The sequence below is a fragment of the Pararge aegeria genome, chromosome 17 (assembly GCF_905163445.1).
Source record: "Pararge aegeria chromosome 17, ilParAegt1.1, whole genome shotgun sequence".
Lineage (NCBI taxonomy): Eukaryota > Metazoa > Arthropoda > Insecta > Lepidoptera > Nymphalidae > Pararge > Pararge aegeria.
In genome coordinates, this window is record NC_053196.1 from 4,597,531 (window position 1) to 4,617,890 (window position 20,360).

Sequence of the window (20,360 nt, forward strand, 5' to 3'; positions counted from 1 at the left end):
GAGTTGAATAGACATGTTTTTTTTAACACATCTTATGACGTAGTAATGCTTTTTTGTAAAATCTTAAATAAACTGTTCTATTTTTGAAATATCCTGGATGTTCCATTCAGCCTTGTTGAGCTTGAGCAACCGCTGCTACGCACTGGTTGAACACGTTAACATATTGGAACGGCAAATCACCTTTGCACCCGTACCCGCCGAGTTTGTGGATCGCCATGTAGTCGTAGCAGTTCACGACGCCGTCTCCATTGCAATCCTGAAAAAAAAATTGAAATCAAAAAAAAATTATGGTATTGTCTGACGTACGTAGCAGATTGCCTGATAGTAAGTGTAAAACTATCGCCTGTAAACAGAACAAAAATTCGTAGGGCATGCAAATCACATCCTACAAGAGCATTACGAGTTGAGAAGAAGTGCATTCGGGCTATTTTTCGTATAGACCCTCTCGTAAGCTGCAGACCCTTCAAAGACCTGCAGATTATTCAAAGAACTAAATGTGCTGCCTTTGCCAATATTAAATATATATATAATACTAGCGGACCCCAGCGCCATCTGTCGGGCTGATTTGTGAATCTAAACCATCCAGGGTGACACCCAAACGCATGCCAAGAAATTCATTTAAATCGGTCCAGCCGTTTAGGAGGAGTTCAGTGACATACACACGCACACAAAAAATAATCACTTCTCCAAACATAAAGATGAGCTCAGACAGGTTTTATGCGAGTCTAAATTTAAAGTGAAATAAACAAGGTTTAAATGTTTTTAGCAATCCGCAATAGCAGCCAGGAGTTAGTGAAAACCACATTTTAATGGTGGAATAACAAGTGATGGAAGTTTTGGAATATTTTATATCTGTAGATAAATATATACACACGTGTATGTGTAGCGCAACTTTAACTGTTGACTTCAGATCTAACTTTTTATTCCTATCCGTCCCCAGAGAGGGCAGACTGGAAGGGACAGATTGCAATGAATACATTGCAATCTGTCCCTTCAGAGGACAGACTGGAATGATTCATTTAAATTTTTCGTTGGTACCTTAATATAATACTAGGCTAAGTACACAAAATTAGTATTTCATTCAAGTTAATTTGTGTATTTTTTGTAACAAATTACCGAAAGAAATCTTTTAACTGTCAGTTGATGATAATATTTAAAATTTCATGGGTGTGAATTGCTCTAACTTCATAGATAAATATAAATGAACTTTGAGCTGGTGATAAATACCCGGCTAAGTTTGTTCTCGGCTCTTCTTAGACAGGGTGTGTTTGGAAACCCGGGCCACGTAGTCTTTAAGATCAAGTTGGCGAACGTAGTTATCACCATCACCTCACAATAAATATGTTAACATGTATGTATGTATGAACGCTTCATAAGTGCCTATGATAGGCCTACATGTATAAGGATTTTTTGAATATGAATTATTATTTGATAAGCTACGAATAAGGTAAGAAAATTAATAATGTAAAATTGGTAGGTAAAGCAGTTGCATTAAAGGACACAGAACATCGATTTGTTTTTATTTATGTGACATTTTGTTGTTTCGAGGATAGGTGTTGTTTTATACCTACTTCTGAGTCAAACTAGTTTCTATGACATCACGCTTGAATTATTTGACTCTCGACAGTGATAAAGGATTATGCTAATTAAGTAATACGTTTCAATCGATGTTTTTATTTGTATCATGAGTAGGTAAACCTAATTAAATTAAACTTGAGACCTTTAATATTAGCTTAAAGCCTAAAAGATGTTTTTTTTACTCTTAATTTGAAGGTTTTATGGAGCATACCCAAAAGTAATAGGGACACGCAGAATTCAGAGGTCTATGTAGGTGGTAAGCAAATTTGTAATGTCTCAGAGTGGGAGGTCTCAGGTTTCGATGCCCGGTAGGGGGCAATTTGGGACTAAATTATAAAAAAAAGTATAAGAAAAAGAAATGTGTAATCCCTGGCTTCATACGAGTCTCATTATAATACGTTTCCTACTAGATGGCGCTACAGTCGCTATACGACTGACGAAAAAGAAGCGGGCGTTACTTTGCGGAAATCCATGATATTACTTTCAGAATTTTCCCTAGATTGCAGGTTGGCTTTTGTTTATTTATTGAATGGAAAAGTGTCGTTTGACAGCAGTGATTGCGAGATTTACGCCTGTCGTAAGGCTGTCGCGAGATATGTAATCACCCTGCAGGTCTTATGTGAGGCTTTGGCGGCGGCTTGTTTCCTCTTGCCCGACTATACGTGCCTCCAAGCCAGTGGCGTGTACAGGGTTTTTGACCATGGAATTGAAAATAAAAAATTCCTTCGCATTTAAAAGTTATACAAACATTTTAGGGTAGGCAGAGCTTTTGCGCATGTATGAAGTGCACGCCACTGCTCCTAGCAATTTAGCGATTCGAAAACCATAGGGTATGGGTTAAATATAATCTTCACCTTCTTACTCTCACATCACAAAACCGTTCGATTTTTCAAGTAAAACAATATGGCCGATATGCAATAAAGTTAAGGCTCGTATCCTACGATGTTGCTATTTAACTGGTGGTCAGTGGCGTGCACAGGAATTTGGACCAGGGTAAGCATAAAGAAGTTAAATGGCATAAAATGGCAAAATCCGTTGCCAGTTTTATGAAAATTTGTGCTATGCAGTGCTTTTGTGCATGTATGAAGTGCACGCCACTGCTGGTATTCCAATTTAGCGAGTGGTCCAATATACCATACTTTTCTTTATATAGGTACCACTAATAGGTTAGCCCGCAGCTATCTCAGACTGTATTATAACTTGCCTTTAGGAAGGAATACAGACAAGGGCTAGAAAAAACCTGATATAAGTCTCTTCGATTGTTTCTTTCTATTGGATGATTGGCGAAGAACGATGATCTCACGCGCGCTGAGCGACGGCACATATGCAAATGTTAATGACAAGCTGACAGTACAATAGCCTACTGAGAATTATTATTTGTGGCTCGAAAATCCGCCTTCATTCCATATGCGGATATCCTATGATTGCCTGGTAGGTAAATCCAGTTTATTTTTTATTTAAAGAAAATAATTATAATTTTGGTCTGTTAAGAAGCACCCTATAGTGACAGCGAATTACGCGGCGCGGCAGCGGCATCTGTTATTGTTCCGGTCATTCACTCTAGCGAAAAAAATAAGACAGACAGTGACGGCGAGGACATCGTGTGGACGTATCGCGGCTTGCATGGGAGAGATTTTTCTCCCCGAGGAAAGGATAAAATTGTATCTCACAACTGTTAAATCAACTGCCCGAACGTTTGCGCACAAGTGAAAATAATATGCGTGTTATTATAAACAGTGGTTAACTTTTTCTATTCCCTGTGCTTTGGTAGGTAGACACGTATATTCACGCACACAGAATTAAGAACATACAGAATCCTTGTACACAAATAAAAAGCCCACTCCACTTTAGAATGTTTTTTTGAACAAACGGTTAGTCACCTCATACCATTTACCAGTTGACAATATTTTAAGCGTTCACTATAAAATGGATACTGCGGATGTAAAGTGAGACGTGCGCGGGAGTTTTCGACACAATGCACTGCAAACAATACTGGCTAAATGAGGATTCTGTGTTTCCTCAATTCAATGCTTACGTACGCATGTTAAAGGCTGTGTTTGACTAAAACTCAGCTAAGGAATGACAGATCTGACTAAACAAAACAATTACCTGTCCGAATTTCCTCATGTAGCCCTGGACACAGTCGGCGGCGCAGTGAGGGTCATTCGTGCAGCTAGCATATGCTGAAATCAGATAAAATAAAATTATAATTAGAAATTAATAATATGATATAATTTATAGTAGTCTATAATTCCGCTTTATATAATAATAATATATCTTAAGAAGCTTTCGCTTGGTTGTTGGATCAAGGGTCGGATACAGAAGGCAGTAGTCCTTGAAACGGCGCGTATTGTGAGGAGGTTCCTCACTCTGGAGCCCTGACCGCTTGTTGCTTGGGTATTCAAAAGCCCCGCAAGCGGAGGGTGGATGTTTTTTTTAATAAATTTTTAATAGTGTTTTTTATTTTTTGCATTGTTAAGAATTAAAAAAAAAATAAAAAAGAATAAATGATAAAAATATAATAATAATTTTTATTTGGTAACTATGACCCTCTACTCTACACTATTACATCGAAGTATAAATTGAAGTCAAACTGATGAACTGAAGTAGTATAATAAACTATAATCGAATCCTCTGTGCTCTAAAAAACTGTAGCTCATATGGTCAGAGTCATTGAAATATTTAATAGAATTTAATAAAGTTTCAATCTCATTTAAAATTAAGTGTATCGCCACAGAATCCTTGCATTTCCAACCCCAACCCTATAATGAAGCTTTTAATTTGTCCTAGGTTGCCTGGTAGTGATCGGATGTAGGCGATAAGGCCATTGTATTAGTTGTTAAATTTTATTCATGTCAAACTTTTTTTTTATAGATACCTGACATTGGCTTATCTGTGTAAAGCCAGAAGGAAAAAAACTTTTTATTTTGTTTTGGTGAAGAATGATCTGTGTTGAATAAAAAAAAAACAAAAAAGGCCTTAGATTAGCATGTTAAATAAAAACAGTGTAAATTCACTGAATCATCAGTCAGTTATGATGCTGCCGCTTTATTCAAGACCTTGGATGGTATTTATTCACAGCCGAAGTACTCACTTTTCGAATTTATTAATTCCGGGAACTTAACCCTGATATTTAAGCTTTTGAATGCGTCATTCGTGGTTCAAATCATACGTTATGTTCTCCTAATAAATGTATATGACATGACGTTTCAGTACACTTCTCTATTGACATTTAGAAGCGTGAGGTGGCCAGGATCTTGTAAATGTCAGGTGTAAGGTGACCGTAGGTTTTGTATTCAAATCAATTTGCATATTAAACAATTGATCTGCTATCATGTTTTTTTTTTTAATTTTTTACCCATTGATTTAATTTATGTTAGAATACCTAATTATTGAGACTTTTCCAACGGTTTCGTCCGATCATCATTGATTCGAATAAGAAATTTCGAATTTTTTTTCGAAAAAGTTGTCAGATTACCGACCCCCGGAAGGCAGATTCTACCGAGAACAAAAGGGCAAGAAACTCAGTTGCTCTTTTCCAACATCAACCATTTACATTTTACATTTTAACATTCATTTTTCTATAGATTGAGTTTCTTGCCGGCTCTTCTCGGTAGAAACTGCTATCCGATCCGGTGGTAGAGTCACTACAAACAGACATACCTGACCTTTCAAAAGTACTTATAAAGTAGGCCTACTTGAAAAAAATGAATTTTGAATTCATCAATTGTATATTAACCTCGCTGTAATAAATGTAGTATGTAATGTAGGTAGGTGGTAGGTCCAATAGCCCATAATAGTCCACTGCCTATAAAGGCCTTGCTGGACAGACGGATTGGTGATCGCAGTAGATGGTAGTAGAGGCATAGAGGATGCTGCTGTCCGTTCTACGTCATATTTCCTCAGCCGCCTCGTACGACACACGCGGGAAGAGGAGGGATGGTGAGAACTGTATTCTGATCTTAGCTCAATGTCATTGAATTAAAAACAGGCCCTCAGCCTGTTTTTAATTCAATGTAACTTTATTAATCAGGCCTTGATCATACGATATGATGTGCTCCCGTGTGTCTGTGAAATTTTTTGATATCAAATAAATAGGTAAGTGATCAAACCTACCGTCAGGGGAGTCGGGAGAAATGCCAGGCAATGTTGGTTTGCCAGCATCAGCCCAATATGCCCAGGTGATTCTGAACAGGCCACAGGCGTCACCTTCACAGGTGGCACCCTGCTGGCAGCCGGAGACAGCTTGGCACATACATCCAAGGCACACCTCCGTTACCGGTTTTAGGCCTGGAATTAAAAAAAAGGTTAATTGTTTTATTGATGACGAATTATAAATACTGTAAATGTAGGTCATTGTATTTTCATCCATCCATAAATCAATAAACCATAAATCAACCACTGCCTTCCGCTGAACACATTGATATCAAAATAATTTATATCTCTAAAATATTATATTACCCTTTAAAATAATTGTCTTATAAATATAACCTAAAATAAACTATTTAAAACTAAATAAAATCTAAAACGTCCTCGAAACCACCGCAGCGAGGCAGAGTTCCTAAGATGCTGGCAGCATTGCCCCTTTGGATGGCCAAACTAATTTGTTGGCCAAGGTAACTGCCCGCTCTAGGGTCACCGGTAGACTCGATAACCCTTTTCGATAATTCTTTGAAAAGAGCTCTTGCCTCTGGACCCCACGGAAAAAAAATATATATATTACCTAAAAATACTTAAAAATAATCAAAAACATAATTATATTCATAGTTCACTATATATTACTTCTTTAATTCATTTGTTCTTTTTAATTTTACCCAAAAATTCTGTTTAAACTCAGATTAGGCGTTAAACTGATATAGCAAGATGGCGTTATATTTAAAGCGATTTCCAAAGCGTACGGTGAAATCTTAGGCGGCAATACAGTCAATATTAGTAAAAGAATATTGCCCATAATATTGACGTGTATATGAAATTATAGAGTCATTCAGTTAGTAGCTAAAACAGGTGTCACAAATGGACCACGCATAAACCTAAAATAATATTTTTTTATGTTTTTTTAAAGATTTAGTAGAAGATTCACATTTCCAATACGACAATGTCAATATAAAATGCGGCAGAGAATTACGTGATATTATTTATGTAAATCGTTAAACCGCAAAGAAGACATTCGTAATATATAGGGAGGTCAAGGTACGTCTTACCTTGGACAGTAACCGTGGTTGATGCAAACAGTTTATTATTGCACAGTAGAAGAGAACGGTAGAAATGTATGAAATCATATAGGGCTATCGGCCTTTCTTCTTTATAATATTGACGATTTATAATTTATTTTATAATGAAAACAATGGTTTTATTTTCCGCCTTAAAAGGGAAAGAATAATCTTCAAAACGGCATATCAAACATTAATTTTGACACAGGAGATATATTATAAAACACCTTTTGAGAAATCATAAATAGTGATACCAAAACAAAGTGTCTTATGTCAGAAGTGATTGGAATTAGTTTAGTTTAGGTTAAAAAATGTTACTTATCTGTCTTCAGGCTAGATTGTAATTTTAATAATATCTCACGCGTGCATGGAACTATATGGAAGGAAAAAAAAAGTTTATTTTTTCGAAAAAAATAAAAGTTATGCTCCCTTATTAAAAAACGCCTATAAGTGTTGTTATAGTAAATTGCTTATAATGCCAAATTGCTTATGACAGATATAGAAAAAACCTTGTAAATATTTATTATTATCCCTACTTAATGTTATAAATGTGAATGTAAGTTTGTTTGTTACGCTTTCACGCGAAAACTACTGAACCGATCTTCATGAATCTTTTTATACAAATTCTTGGAGGTATTATAAATAATATAGTAAACTTTTCATCAAAAAAAATACGTAAGATAAAAAAATGTTTGTGATAAAATCTCAAAATCTCATATATGACTATTATAGGTGTAGACTATATATATATAATAAATAATAATAAATAAAGTCAAAAGTCAAAGCCAAAGTCAAAAATATATTTATTCAAGTAGGCCCATAGGTGGCACTTTTGGTGCGTACATAATAATTACACGGTAGTGAGATGATGGCGTCAACCACATTCGTAAACTTAAAATTAAAGCTACGAGGGTTCCAAACGCGTTCTGGTCTAAGAAGAAGTCCACAACAAACTTAGCCGGGTGATATACTATGACAATACACACATCGCCATCTAGTTCCAAAGTAAGCGTAGCTTGTGTTATGGATACTAAGATTACTGATTATTATTTTTTATGAATAATATACATAAATACTTATAATATATAGATAAACTCCCAGACACTGAAAACGTTTATGTTCATCACACATTTTCCAGTTGTGGGAATCGAACCCACGGCCTTGAATTCAGAAAGCAGGGTCGCTGCCCACTGGTCCAATCGGCCGTCAACGCCGGCCGGTAGGTTATTGGGCAATGGCTGGCACTTTGCAGGAGGTGTTCTTTGCATGTTGCCCGTTCAAATGCGATGGTTCTACACTAACCGTCGTGACTAAGAATGAACCACCATCTGCTTGGTTAAAATATTAATCTGTCAAAAATTACTATATGAAAAAAATACAATTTAAAGTTAAAAGTATTATGTTTATTACTTAAAAAATAAAAAGGGCCTCATAAGAAGGCTCAGAGTCACTCAGCTGGTGATGGAGAGAGGCGAGAGCTATGCTCGGAGTGTCTCTGCGTGATCAAATCAGTTATGAGGAGATCAGGGTTGACCCCCAACGAGGTGGACAGACGACAAAAAAGCTTGGGTGTGGATTGCTCTGTGAGATGGTGATAACAAAAAAAAATACCCGGCTAAGTATGTTGTGGGCTCTTCTTAGACCAGGGCGCGTTTGGAACCCTCGTAGCTCTAGGTTTATGTTGGCGAACGAAGTTATCACCATCCCCTTGCAATTATGTAAACATATATCTATGAACGCTTCATAAGTACCAGTGATAGGCCTGCCATGAATAAAGACATTTTGAACTTGAATTTGAATAAGACATCAAGCGCGTCGCAGGGAGCCGCTGGACACAAGCGGCACAAAACCATGGGATTTGGAATCACCTACAAAAGACCTATGTCCAGCAGTGGACGTCTATCGGTTGCTATGATGATGACTGACTTAAACTGCCTACCGTAATACGAGCTACCGACCAGCGTATCCTTAACCGTAAAATTCATAATAATTTATGTATGTATTCTTGCTTGCCAGTGTGGGAGTGCTTAGTAAGATCCGGCTAGTCACAGTGCATTGTTCGGAGCGTTCGAGTTAGTTGTCAGATCGGTATCTAATGTGTGGCCTTTTATTACAACTTAATTATGTGGATAATCGCCACTCTTTGTATGGATATATAACTTCATAACGTGACGTGGTTATGAACGATATACTAAGGAAGTTAATTGTCGACCTCCTTGGCGCTCTTTGGTGAGCGCTGCGATTTGTAAGTCGGAGGTCCCGGGTTCGATCCCCGGCAGAGACAATTAGGGAATTAATTATTTCTGATTTTCTCTGGTCTAGCGGGACGTATTGGCCGTGGCTTGTTATCACCCTACCGACAATGACGGCCGATTGGCGCAGTGAGCCGCGACCCTGCTTTCTGAGTCCAAGGCCGTGGGTTCGATTCCCACAACTGGACAATATTTGTGTGATGAACGTGAATGTTTTTCAGTGTCTGGATGTTAATCTTTATACTCGTATTATAAGTATTTATGTATATTATTCATAAAAAATGTTCATCAGTTATATACTTACTCATAACACAAGCTACGCTTACGGGACTATATGGCGATGTGTGTATTGTCGTAGTAAAAAAAAAAACAATGAAGTGTTACCCTAAACTAACCGCTAAGCGATCGGTCGTACCGGTACGATGCCGTGTAGAACTGATGCCCTTCCCGTAACATGCTAAGCTCATACTGTTTTAGACTGAATCACCACTTACCCCCAGCTGAGATCACTGAAGGGCTAGCTTGCAGTGGATTCAAAAAGGTACAGAACGGTACAAACTCTTCGAGGCGCGGGGGTTGACGTCACCAATTTATTTAATACCTGGTACTTCAAATGCCCTTACAGCGACCTCAAGACCTACCTGACCATTTTGCACGATATGAGAATAAAACACAGGATCTCGTGATCGGTATTCGAACATGCCAACCTTGACGGCCGACAGCCGCAGTGGGTAGCTACCCTGCTTTCAGAGTCCTAGGCCGTGGGTTCGATTCCCACAACTGGAAAATGTTTGTGTGATGAACATGATTGTTTTTCAGTGTCTGGGTGTCTATCTGTATATTATAAGTATTTATATGTATTATATTCATTAAAAAAAAATATTCATCAGTCATCTTAGTACCCATAACACAAGCTACGCTTACTTTGGGACTAGATGGCGATGTGTGTATTGTCGTAGTATATTAAAAAAAAAAAAAAAAAAACACCTATAGATCAACGGGGCAGTTACCGTGTAAGCAAGGAATTTTTGCGGCATAAGCTAAATATCATACATCCTTTAACATAAACATAGCAGCTATCTGAGATCATATCGAGATCAAGGGTGCAATCATCCGCTTAGCTTCCGTATTCGATCCACGCATTAACATACAAATTGTATCATTATCATTATATCAATAATTTACTTATTTAACGGACTGATGTATATATTTAGTTGTTCGTAGTAATATTGAGGCGGTATCGTTCTATTAACTTAATTCCTACCCTGTTATGGTGTCTTCACTGATGGGAATAAATAAATATACAACGACAATACACACATCGCCATCTAGCCCCAAAGTAGTAGCTTGTGCTATGGGTACTAAGATAGCTATTAAATTTTTTTTTTCGAAATATAATACACATAAATACTTATAATATACAGATAAACTCTAAGCCTTCTTATGAGGCCCATGGCCTTCTCAGCGGGCGATGGAGAGAGCTATGCTCGGAGTATCTCTACGCGATCGAATCAGAAATGTGGAGATTCGTAGAAGAACCAAAGTTACCCACATAGCTCAACGAGTCGCGAAGCTTAAGTGGCAATGGGCCGGGCACATAGTTCGGAGAAAGGATGGACGTTGGGGTCCCAAGGTGCTGGAATGGCAGCCCCGTAGTGGTAAGCGCAGCGTTGGTCGACCCCCAACGAGGTGGACAGACGACATTAAGCGCGTCGCATGTAGCCGCTGGATCCAAGCGGCTCAGAATCGTGGAATTTGGAACTCCCTACAAAAGACCTATGTCCAGCAGTGGACGTCTATCGGTTGATGTGATGATGATGACAGATAAACACCGAGACACTGAAAAACATTCGTATTCATCACACAAACATTTTTTTTTCCAGTTGTGGAAATTAAACCCACGGTCTTGGACGTAGGGTCTGATGGGTAGTTCAAAATTTTGATCCTATTATCTATTATAAACTGTTCAATTCACTGAGTTTCCGACCAAGTTGGAATTAACGGAATATTCAAGAAAGATAAAGAAAGCCGTTTTTGTCTAAGGAGATAATATATTTAATTCAGATTAGCTTGTACCCGGACTTGCCAAGTTGCCATTGAGAAATAAGCAGTTTTTTTATGTATCTCAAAAGTGCCGGAAAGCGTTACTTTGAACGAAATTCACGCTCGAATTACGTGACTCACCTCAATTACGTATGAACAATTGTTAGTAAAACAAAATTATTCATAAGTTTTGTAAATACTTAAATGGAAGGAAGCTACAACTATTTAATATTTTACTCTATGATGTGTCAATGACAAGTGATAAAAATAAAGATTATAATCGCTAATCGATTTTAGTATACAACGTTGCAATTTGTAATTCATTACTCTGTTATATATTCCGATGTTGGAAAAATTGGAATAAATTACTAAGTAGTTAAAAAAAAATTCTCGGTAATAATATCTATACACACACCTATTTATATATCATCATATCAACTCATTACCGACCCCCTACAGGGTAAGGGTCTCCTCCCACAATGAGAGGGGATTAAGGCCGAAGACCACTACGCTGGCCCAGTGCGGATTGGTGGACTTCACGCACTTTTGAGAACATTTTGGAGAACACTAAGGTATGCAGGTTTTCTCATTAAGTTTTCCTTCACCGTTTGAACAAGTAATTTTAATTGTTTAAGACGTAGGTACATAACTTAGAAAAGTTAGAGGTGCGTTTGAAGCTTGGATTCGAACTCGCTCCTCCGAAATTGTAGTCGAAGTAATACCCACTGGGCAATCACCGCTTAAAGTACCTATCTCTTATTAAAACATAACTCATCATAGACTTAAGCATATGAATTTTTAATCAACTTTATTGTTTTCTTCTTCTTCTTCAATTTTCTTAACACTTCCGTCCGTACTGTACCTTCTATTACCGCCATTATTATAACTTTTTATATAACCTTATTTGATCTGGGTTCCTGTCATTTTCAATTCCCATCCCAACTTGCATCGACCACAGATATTGCATAATTTCGGCAAGTCTAAATGAAGATACATTTTTTTTTAAAACAAACGTACAGGCAAAGGTTTTGCTCAGACATCTTTCATGTTTAGCTTGCCTTACAAAGTTTTAAATACCGTTAACATCAATAAATAAACTGGTGCGTTACGGTTCTTCTGAGACGTTTAACATACTACGTCTGCTAGATCCGCGTGCCAATCAATCCGGTTTATAAACTGAGTCGCCTCTATCCAATTAAGTAAATAGGTATACATAAAGTTTCCTTTCTCAGCCCACCAACCCGCATCAATCCCTTTCTCGTATACGTGTGCCCAGCAGTGCTGCTGTTAAAAGCCTGCATCGATATCACTACTTTAAATATGATTATTATGGGGTGTCCTATATAAAAAAATCATAATATCGATTCTACATGTGTTTAGAAAGTTATACCAAACTTGACCTAGTATGGGATTATTTATAGTTGTAAAACTATTTATTACGTGTAGGTACAAAATATTCTGTTGTAGACAAATCTCTAAACTAAATTGGGAGGTCTTAAAGTGGTGCTATCCATCGGAAAGTTTGTGAAAACAACAGATTTGCAACAGTAATTTTAGACCTATTGAATTAGTTTGCCGATCCGAGTACAACAACATTGGGAATTTAGACGCCAACCCTATTTTTCACACTTTTTTAAACTATACTAACTAAATTGACATAAGTATTTTAAAACAGTGCTGTCGTTTTCCGTAAGGAGCATTGTAAAAAGAACAGCAGTATTATAAGACCTGACAATTTAGTTTATATATAATTCATACATCCTACGTTATATATGGAATTCGTTATAAGATGATGTAAATAAACCACGCAACTACAGCTGCGAGTTACGTATATAAATAAATCTTATTGAGTATCTACTTAGTATATAGTCGAATATTTTATGAGTTTAATGTCGAGGGAAATATTTCTAAAACAAGTCGTAGACTACCTCGAATTGAATAGGTAAGGTTATTCATATTAACATTCGAGAATATTCTAGTGGGCAGGAGTTTTTAAATATTTTTTTCTTCATCAGAAAAATAAAACTATTTCTCTTACTAAATATAATTATTAGTTTTTTTTTTCCATTGAGGCCAAAATATATCGAAATGGGTTATTGAATTAAAGGATCATTAATTAAAAACAAGTTTTTTTTAAACTCCTAAAAAATTCAAAAAAAAAGAAACTATTTTCCCCATTACTCCGTATTATGCAAGACGAAGTGTAATATATAATTTCACTATGTTAATGGAACTTGCATAATAGGTAATACTTTTCGTCAGTCCATGGTCAGTCCGAGTGACCTCTTTCAACATTGTGTCAAGACTAAAAACGTATTTACCAAAGTATAGCTATTGCAGTTCATCAAATTGCTAGCCGTATACATATGCTATGTGAATATGACCCTGGTAAACACAAAGGTAATTTCATTTAGGCAAATATGTACGGAAGACTAAACTTTTGAGATTAAAATGCAAATGCAGAATAAACTTCATTGTTTATTATAAATCATCGTAATTTTCTTCAACAACCTACATTTTTAACCGATCATAACAATAAAAATACTACTTAATAAAACATTAATTTATTTTAAAATGTAAAAGTATCTCAAAGTACGTAAAAGTACTAGTAATTTTACCTGTGAAAGTAGAGTGGATTTCTGTCCCTAGCAATATTTATTTTTAAAGTTTTAGTTTAGTTTAGAGAATTCGTGACAACAGAATTCAAATGTTGCTTATAAATAAACTTAATTGACACGTCTAACCTGTCAATTTTGGTTTGTTAAGAAATCTCAGCAGCGGTGATAGCGCAGTGGGTAAGCTCGACTTCACTTTCAGGGGACGAGTTCGAATCCTAGCACGCACCTCTAACTTTTCTAAGTTATGTGAGTTTTAAGTAATTAAAAATATCTCTTGTTTCGACGGTGAAGGAAAACATCGTGAGGAAACCAGCTTGCCTGAGAGTTCTACATAATGTTCTCAAAGGTATGTGGACTTCACCAATCCGCCCTGGGCCAGCGTGGTGGACAACGGCCTTAACCCCTTCTCAGTGTGGGAGAAGACCCGTGCCCTGTCGATAATGGGTCGATGAGATGATGAAGAAATCTCAGTAGCTCTTCAGTTGTGTAAAGAGTTTTAATCTCATGAATCGGCACCATCGGCCAACATGTTTTAATACTTGCAAAAAATATCTACCTACAGCTATTGCTCATACGACCTTTTTGTTGGCTTGAGTTTGCTGAATGAGTCTAATAGAAGCTGCAAATCTAAGAAGCATTTAGGAAAATAATCTAGTAAGTAGGCAACGGGAATATTTTCCTGTAACACGTCGAGCCTGCTCTAACATAATACCGAGGTAGGAACCGACCGACTTAAGTAAATTTTTTCTAATTAATATCAGAGAACAATAATAATTATTGTTATGCAAATCGTATGCAAAGCATGCAGGAATTCAGGAAATTATAATTTTTTCATGTATAATGCATTGTTGCTGGTTGGCTAGCATAGTTTTTTTTGTAAGCAAAAGGGGTTATTATATGCGTTTAATATAATTATTTTTATTTCGCAATCCGATTGTTATTCCTGTAATTTGCTACAGTTATAGATGGTTAATGTAATTAGGTACATATTGTACTTCTTCTTGTGTACAACCTAACCCTATAGTCACCTTCTTCTTGTGTACAACCTAACCCTATAGTCAAAGTATTTTACATTTTTTTTTCCTTTCCTTTGCTGCCTGGTAGAGATCGCTTTTTAGCGATAAGTCCGCTAACTGTACCTGTTTGTTATATTAAGTGTTTTTTTGTTTATAATATCATTCGTCGTTAGGTGTACAATAAAGTATAATTTCATTTCATTATTTACTTAAATTAGTGGAAACTTTCAGGTACCAGAGATCACTAATAAATATAACTACACCTACATATAGGTCGAATAGTGTGCACACTTTTGAAATGTATACTTAATAAGCAAGTGATATTTAATTGCTTAAAGTAAGAAGTGTGTGCTGGCGTTTGAACTCTGCCCAGCCGAATTCCTAACCACTGATATATGGCTAACAATGGCTATCACAGCTGTAGCACTTATGTAAATAAATATAAAATGCTTGCTAAAATACCCTCGTTACCAAGTAAAACACATAAAGTGTGTGGTGTGAAGAAACCGAACTAAGTGTTTTTTCCATTACTGTCCATTAATTAATAGGTTATTGAGATCATCAATCAATGTCTGAGGTAATAGCGATTAATTCAATAATCGATTCAACAATTAAACTCCAATAAGACGTGTATCAATTTATGTTTCATTATAATCGCGTTTACTACATTCTTGATGAACAAATACTTAGCAATAGATGAAATATTTGTTTACTTGCCTATTCTTGGAGTTGGAAGATTAACTTAATTGTTTATTATTATGTTTTTATATAGGTAGTTAATACATACTTCTTAAAAGCTATTACTTACTGAAATATTTACAAACATATAGGGTACATATACAAACACATATAGAAAATGTTTACCTAAACCGCCGTCCTGAAATATATACAAAATGTATACGCCATCTAAATGTTCATCAACGAGCAAAGTGGTTGGTTTATTGGTTAGATTGTTTGACTATGTACGAGCAAGGTCCTGGGTGCGATGTGTTAGTCAGTTAAGGCATTCAGACATTTTCAGTACCAACATGAAGCCCTATGCCTTGGACAGAACTAGAATGAGAGATTATAAAGTTTAAAGCCCGTACGTGGTGGGTCTAGGGTTTTACTCCCATCTATTCTGTAAGATAGCAGGCCAGTGTCCAGCAGTGGGAAATTAGATGGCTGATGATAATGATTGCAATTGATCCTAAGGTAATTATGGACTTACCAATGCATAACTTTAAATGATATGTTTAAACAGTAATACTGTGAATAGAAGTGTATTGTGACCAAAAATAGTGAAAACGCAAATGGAATGGATAATACTTGCAAACTTGCTCTTTTATTCCAGTACAAGTTAGCCCATGACTGAAAGCTCACCTGATGGTAACTGATGGTGGATTTCTGCGCGACATCACCTAAATCGCTTAGCGGCACGTCTTAATCGTTAGGGTGGTAACTAGCCACGGCCAAAGTCTCCAACCAGAGCAGACAAGAGAAAAATAAGTATATTCATAGATTCCCAAATTCCCCTGCTGGGAATCGAACCAGCGACCGCATACTTAAACTCACAGCGACCACCGCTGCACCAGGGAGGTCGTCAAAAGCTGAGTCAAAAATCTTAGTGATTAAATCTTTTTGTGCCTTATGGCAATGGAACCTTTCGATCCAAACGGAGGCCAGTAAATTCATATCCGAGTTCAAGTGCTTCTAGCTTAAAAGTGTCTGTATTAATACTGCAAAGTTGATAAAGACGATAGGTACTTTTGCAGCCATAGATAAGAAGATCCTCAGATCAATCGGGTAGGTTAAAGTGTTATCAAAATGATGATTGTTTGTATTAATTCTTGAAATAGGTAGGTCAGGGGAATACTTCAGATCAAATGTAAACAATAACTGCTAATATTAGTTAACAAATTACAGAAGACTATTTACTTTAACTTAACTTTTTTTAATAAGAAGAAGTTTTTATCTTATTCAGATATAAAATTTATGAAATGTATGCATATTAGGGACCTACTTTAAATAATCCGAAATACTTCGTACCACCTAAAGATAGTCTTGTCAAAAATCACACAAAAGATCTTTTTATATTTTGTTGGTGTTTATTAGGGTTTTCCATAATTTGAGTAGGAGAAACCAAACGAAGTAGTTATAATTAATGCAGCGATTTTGTAGTTTTTATTTAATTACTATTTTCAAAGCCACAAACAACTTCATTATTACTAATAGTTACGGCGGTTTATCTATCAAAAATACCTCCCGCCACAAAATTCCAGTGGCCGATCCGGTATGGAAGACACGTTAAGGAAAAAAATGTGGCTAACTCTACTTTTTGAATAAAACTTTTGGTTGTAAGCACCATCATCATCATTTTTCAAGTTATCATTGTCTATCATTGCTGTCAAACGTCACTATTGCAAACAAAAAAAGTGACGTTTGACAGCAAAGATTGCAAGATTGACGGCTGTCGCAAGCCTGTCGTGGGATACGTTACACCCTGGCAATTACCGTCACACCATTGTGATAGTCTGTGGTTACACAGGGAGGTTTGCTCAGTCACGGGAAAATATCACAAACCTACTCTAGCAAACCATTGCGCGCCATCAATAGTGCAAATTCGATAAATGTCTATACTTAACTAAATTGTCAGGTCCAAATTAGTGAAGAATTGAAATAACAATAGATATACATAATAATAGATAGTACAATAGAATTAGCATTGTAATTGTCTATGGTACAGATAATATGTTTATAGTTAATATTGTTGCCAATAACTATGTTCTTCAGAAATTAACAAAATCACTTTTTGTGAAAGATGAAAGCAATATTTTAATTTTTATATAAAACATCTACAAAACACTAATAATAGTCAATGGTATTTAAGTTAATATGCCAAGAGCTCGTCAACCATGGTTTCTAAAAATTCAATAACAAGTTAGCACTTGACTAGATCTGAGATCGGAAGCGTGGAACCTGAAGGGGCTAATGACCGCAGTCCGTACCCCTAATCGGTTTCTATGCGACATTGTTAGTTGTTACATGGTCGTGCTTTGTCAATTTGCTACACGCAGCCGAATTTTCCACCAGATAAAAGCTTAAAGCTTCGGCTTTATTTCCTTTTTTATCGTTATAATGGCGCAGCATGCGCGGAAATTCTTTTTGATTTTTTTTAATTCTACTACAAGTTAACCCTCAACTGCAATCTTACTTGGTGGTTAGTGATGATGGTAAGATGGTATCGGGCTAACCTGTTAGGGAGTAAGTCAGTTACATTAACCCCATAGCCCTAATGGGTTTCTACGCGACGTCGTACCCTAAACGCTAACGCCGGTAGAATGGTAACTAGCCACGGCTGGACCAGACAAGACTAGAGAAAATTCAGGAATACAAATTCCCAAATTGCCCCTCCAGGAATCAAACCGTTGATTTCCAATTGAAACCACAGTGCTCTCCGTTGTATAAAAACTTATTTATTATGTATATTATTCATAAAAATATTCATCAGCCATCTTAGTACCCATAACACAAGCTACGCTTACTTTGGGGCTAGATGGCGACGTGTGTATTGACGTAGTATATTTATTTCTTCATTTGCAATAGTAATATTTCCCTTTTCAGCCAAAGATTCAACGCGGGCAAATACGACGGCACCCGCTAGTAATTTTACAAGCAATAATGTTACAGTAGGTACTTACTTATATCAGCAAAGCAGATTCCCACCAGCATTAACACCGCACTTAACTTAATCACAGCTGACACCATCGTGACGGAAATGAACAAATAAATGATATGAAATATAAAGTTATATGCGTTGGGTGTGCTTGCGCATCTGAAGTGGACTGACATTGATCGTGGCCTTAAACCCGCTTATATGGACGCGAGACGACCGCTTTGACTCACTGAATTCCATAGAAAATATTAAATTCTATTTTTAGGTTCATTTATTTGACAACCCTACATAAATGTCGCAGGGAAAGTATGAAATGAGGGATTTCTTTAAATCGTTAGAGGATATCATATTTTATCCTCTGATAGAATAAAACATGAAGAAATACTTATTTAAATTTTTGAGTTGATTTGGTGCTAATTATGTTAATAAAAATCTGTTCACTAAACTAATTAGACATGTCTGAAAATAGTACTATCCTTTTTCTCAAATAACTATTTTACCAGACTTCAAAAAGGTTCCCAAATCGGTTAATATTTTTTTTTGATGTATGTACATCGATTACACTAATATTTATTTACACTATTACGTATATTTTATTTACTATAAAATAATCTTCATACCAAATCCGTCAAACCGCGGGAACAGACGTAACTATTTTTTTATTCCACTACAAGTTAGCCCATTCTTACTCGTATGATCACGTTTACGTGATTCTTCTTTAGTTTGATGCAGAAAAGTTGCCATTATAACGTGTCAAATTAGTTTAGAAATTTGTGCACAACGGATACGCATCACTATCAATTAGTATTAATTTTTATTCAAATAAACTGCTTCATCATTAAGGGTATTTATATAGCAGTAAAATACTTTTTAATTATTTTATTCCATTCCAATTGGACATTTAGTGTATAAGTTATCGCAAGTTTAAAAAATTTGAGTACCACACCAAAACAGTTATTTTTAGAGATTGAAAAAGTTCTTTTTAAAAACTACACACGATTTTTTACACGAATACACAACTTCAAAATGTGCTATAAAAACAAAAACAAGTGAGGAGTAAGTCGCGGGCAACAGCTATCTTACAAACTTGTATTACGAAATAATCTGAAAAAAGCCCCGTGCCCAGTAGTGGGTCGGTACTGGTTGATGATGATACAAAAAAAACGTTTGTAAAATTTGAACAGTCGCCAAACTACTGAATCTTGACGTTGTATAAGTATGTATGTCTGTATGCTGTAGATATACAATATAGGCGCGCTCCGCTCTATAACGCATAAGTATACCTATTTCATAAGGCATCACCCTGTAAAAATATTAAATCAAAAGAAGCACATTTATTTTTCCATACAAACGAATTCAAAACATTCTAAGAGTTTACATATGTCAACCCAATTGGAGGTAAAAGACCGACACGCGCATAGTACCTACGCGACGAGTGCATAAAGTGACAGGAGTAACATGATTTTGATTTTGCATGTTATGTTAGGGCTGTGTCTTATTTCTTTCAGTAAAAACTATCGCAGTGGTTTACTCAAAAACAGTACATAATGAACCTCTAAAGTCAGCGAAGTCTTATTTCGGTATTTATTTACACGTTGTATATATAATTATATCGAGATATACTTTTATAATTACTTAAAAATTGCCTATCATTAAACAGGAAATTTCTAAACTTACTAAAAGTATCGTTGTTCTCTTCACAATGTTTGTTGTGGAAAAGGATGGAACTATTTTTAGACGTTCAATTTAGTTACTAATATTAACTAAATTGGCAGTTGTATGTGTACAGTATTTCTAAATTATTTCCCGTGTAAGAATATGACTTTTTATAGACTTCAATTTCGTTTAATGTAGAGATTTTATAATCATAATTAACTCTGAACCGATATACTACAGGTCTCCTGACGACGACGATTAAAAATGCACATAACTTCGAAAAGTGAGAGGTGCGTGCCGGAGGTCGAACTCGGACCCGAAAGAGAGGCTGA

General features: G+C 36.1%; 1 protein-coding gene across 1 annotated transcript; it reads right to left on the reverse strand.

Moving 5' to 3' along the window:
* Positions 1-18,559, reverse strand: LOC120631154 (lysozyme-like). The gene is made up of 4 exons (XM_039900607.1): positions 18,398-18,559; positions 5,695-5,868; positions 3,688-3,761; positions 1-256 (listed from the first exon to the last, which is right to left on the reverse strand). The coding sequence occupies exons 1-4, from the start codon at positions 18,546-18,548 to the stop codon at positions 107-109; spliced, it is 549 nt and encodes a 182-aa protein (XP_039756541.1). The 5' UTR covers positions 18,549-18,559; the 3' UTR covers positions 1-106.
* Between the last annotated feature and the right edge of the window lie 1,801 nt (positions 18,560-20,360).

Excerpts from the sequence above, each read along its gene's own strand:
- LOC120631154 (XM_039900607.1), bottom strand. The coding sequence starts at position 18,548 with ATGTCAGTCCACTTCAGATGCGCAAGCACACCCAACGCATATAACTTT. Across the intron at positions 5,869-18,397 it reads AATCTGCTTTGCTGATATAA|GCCTAAAACCGGTAACGGAG; the intron begins GTAAGTACCTAC and ends TTTTAATTCCAG. Across the intron at positions 257-3,687 it reads ACATGAGGAAATTCGGACAG|GATTGCAATGGAGACGGCGT; the intron begins GTAATTGTTTTG and ends TTTTTTTTTCAG.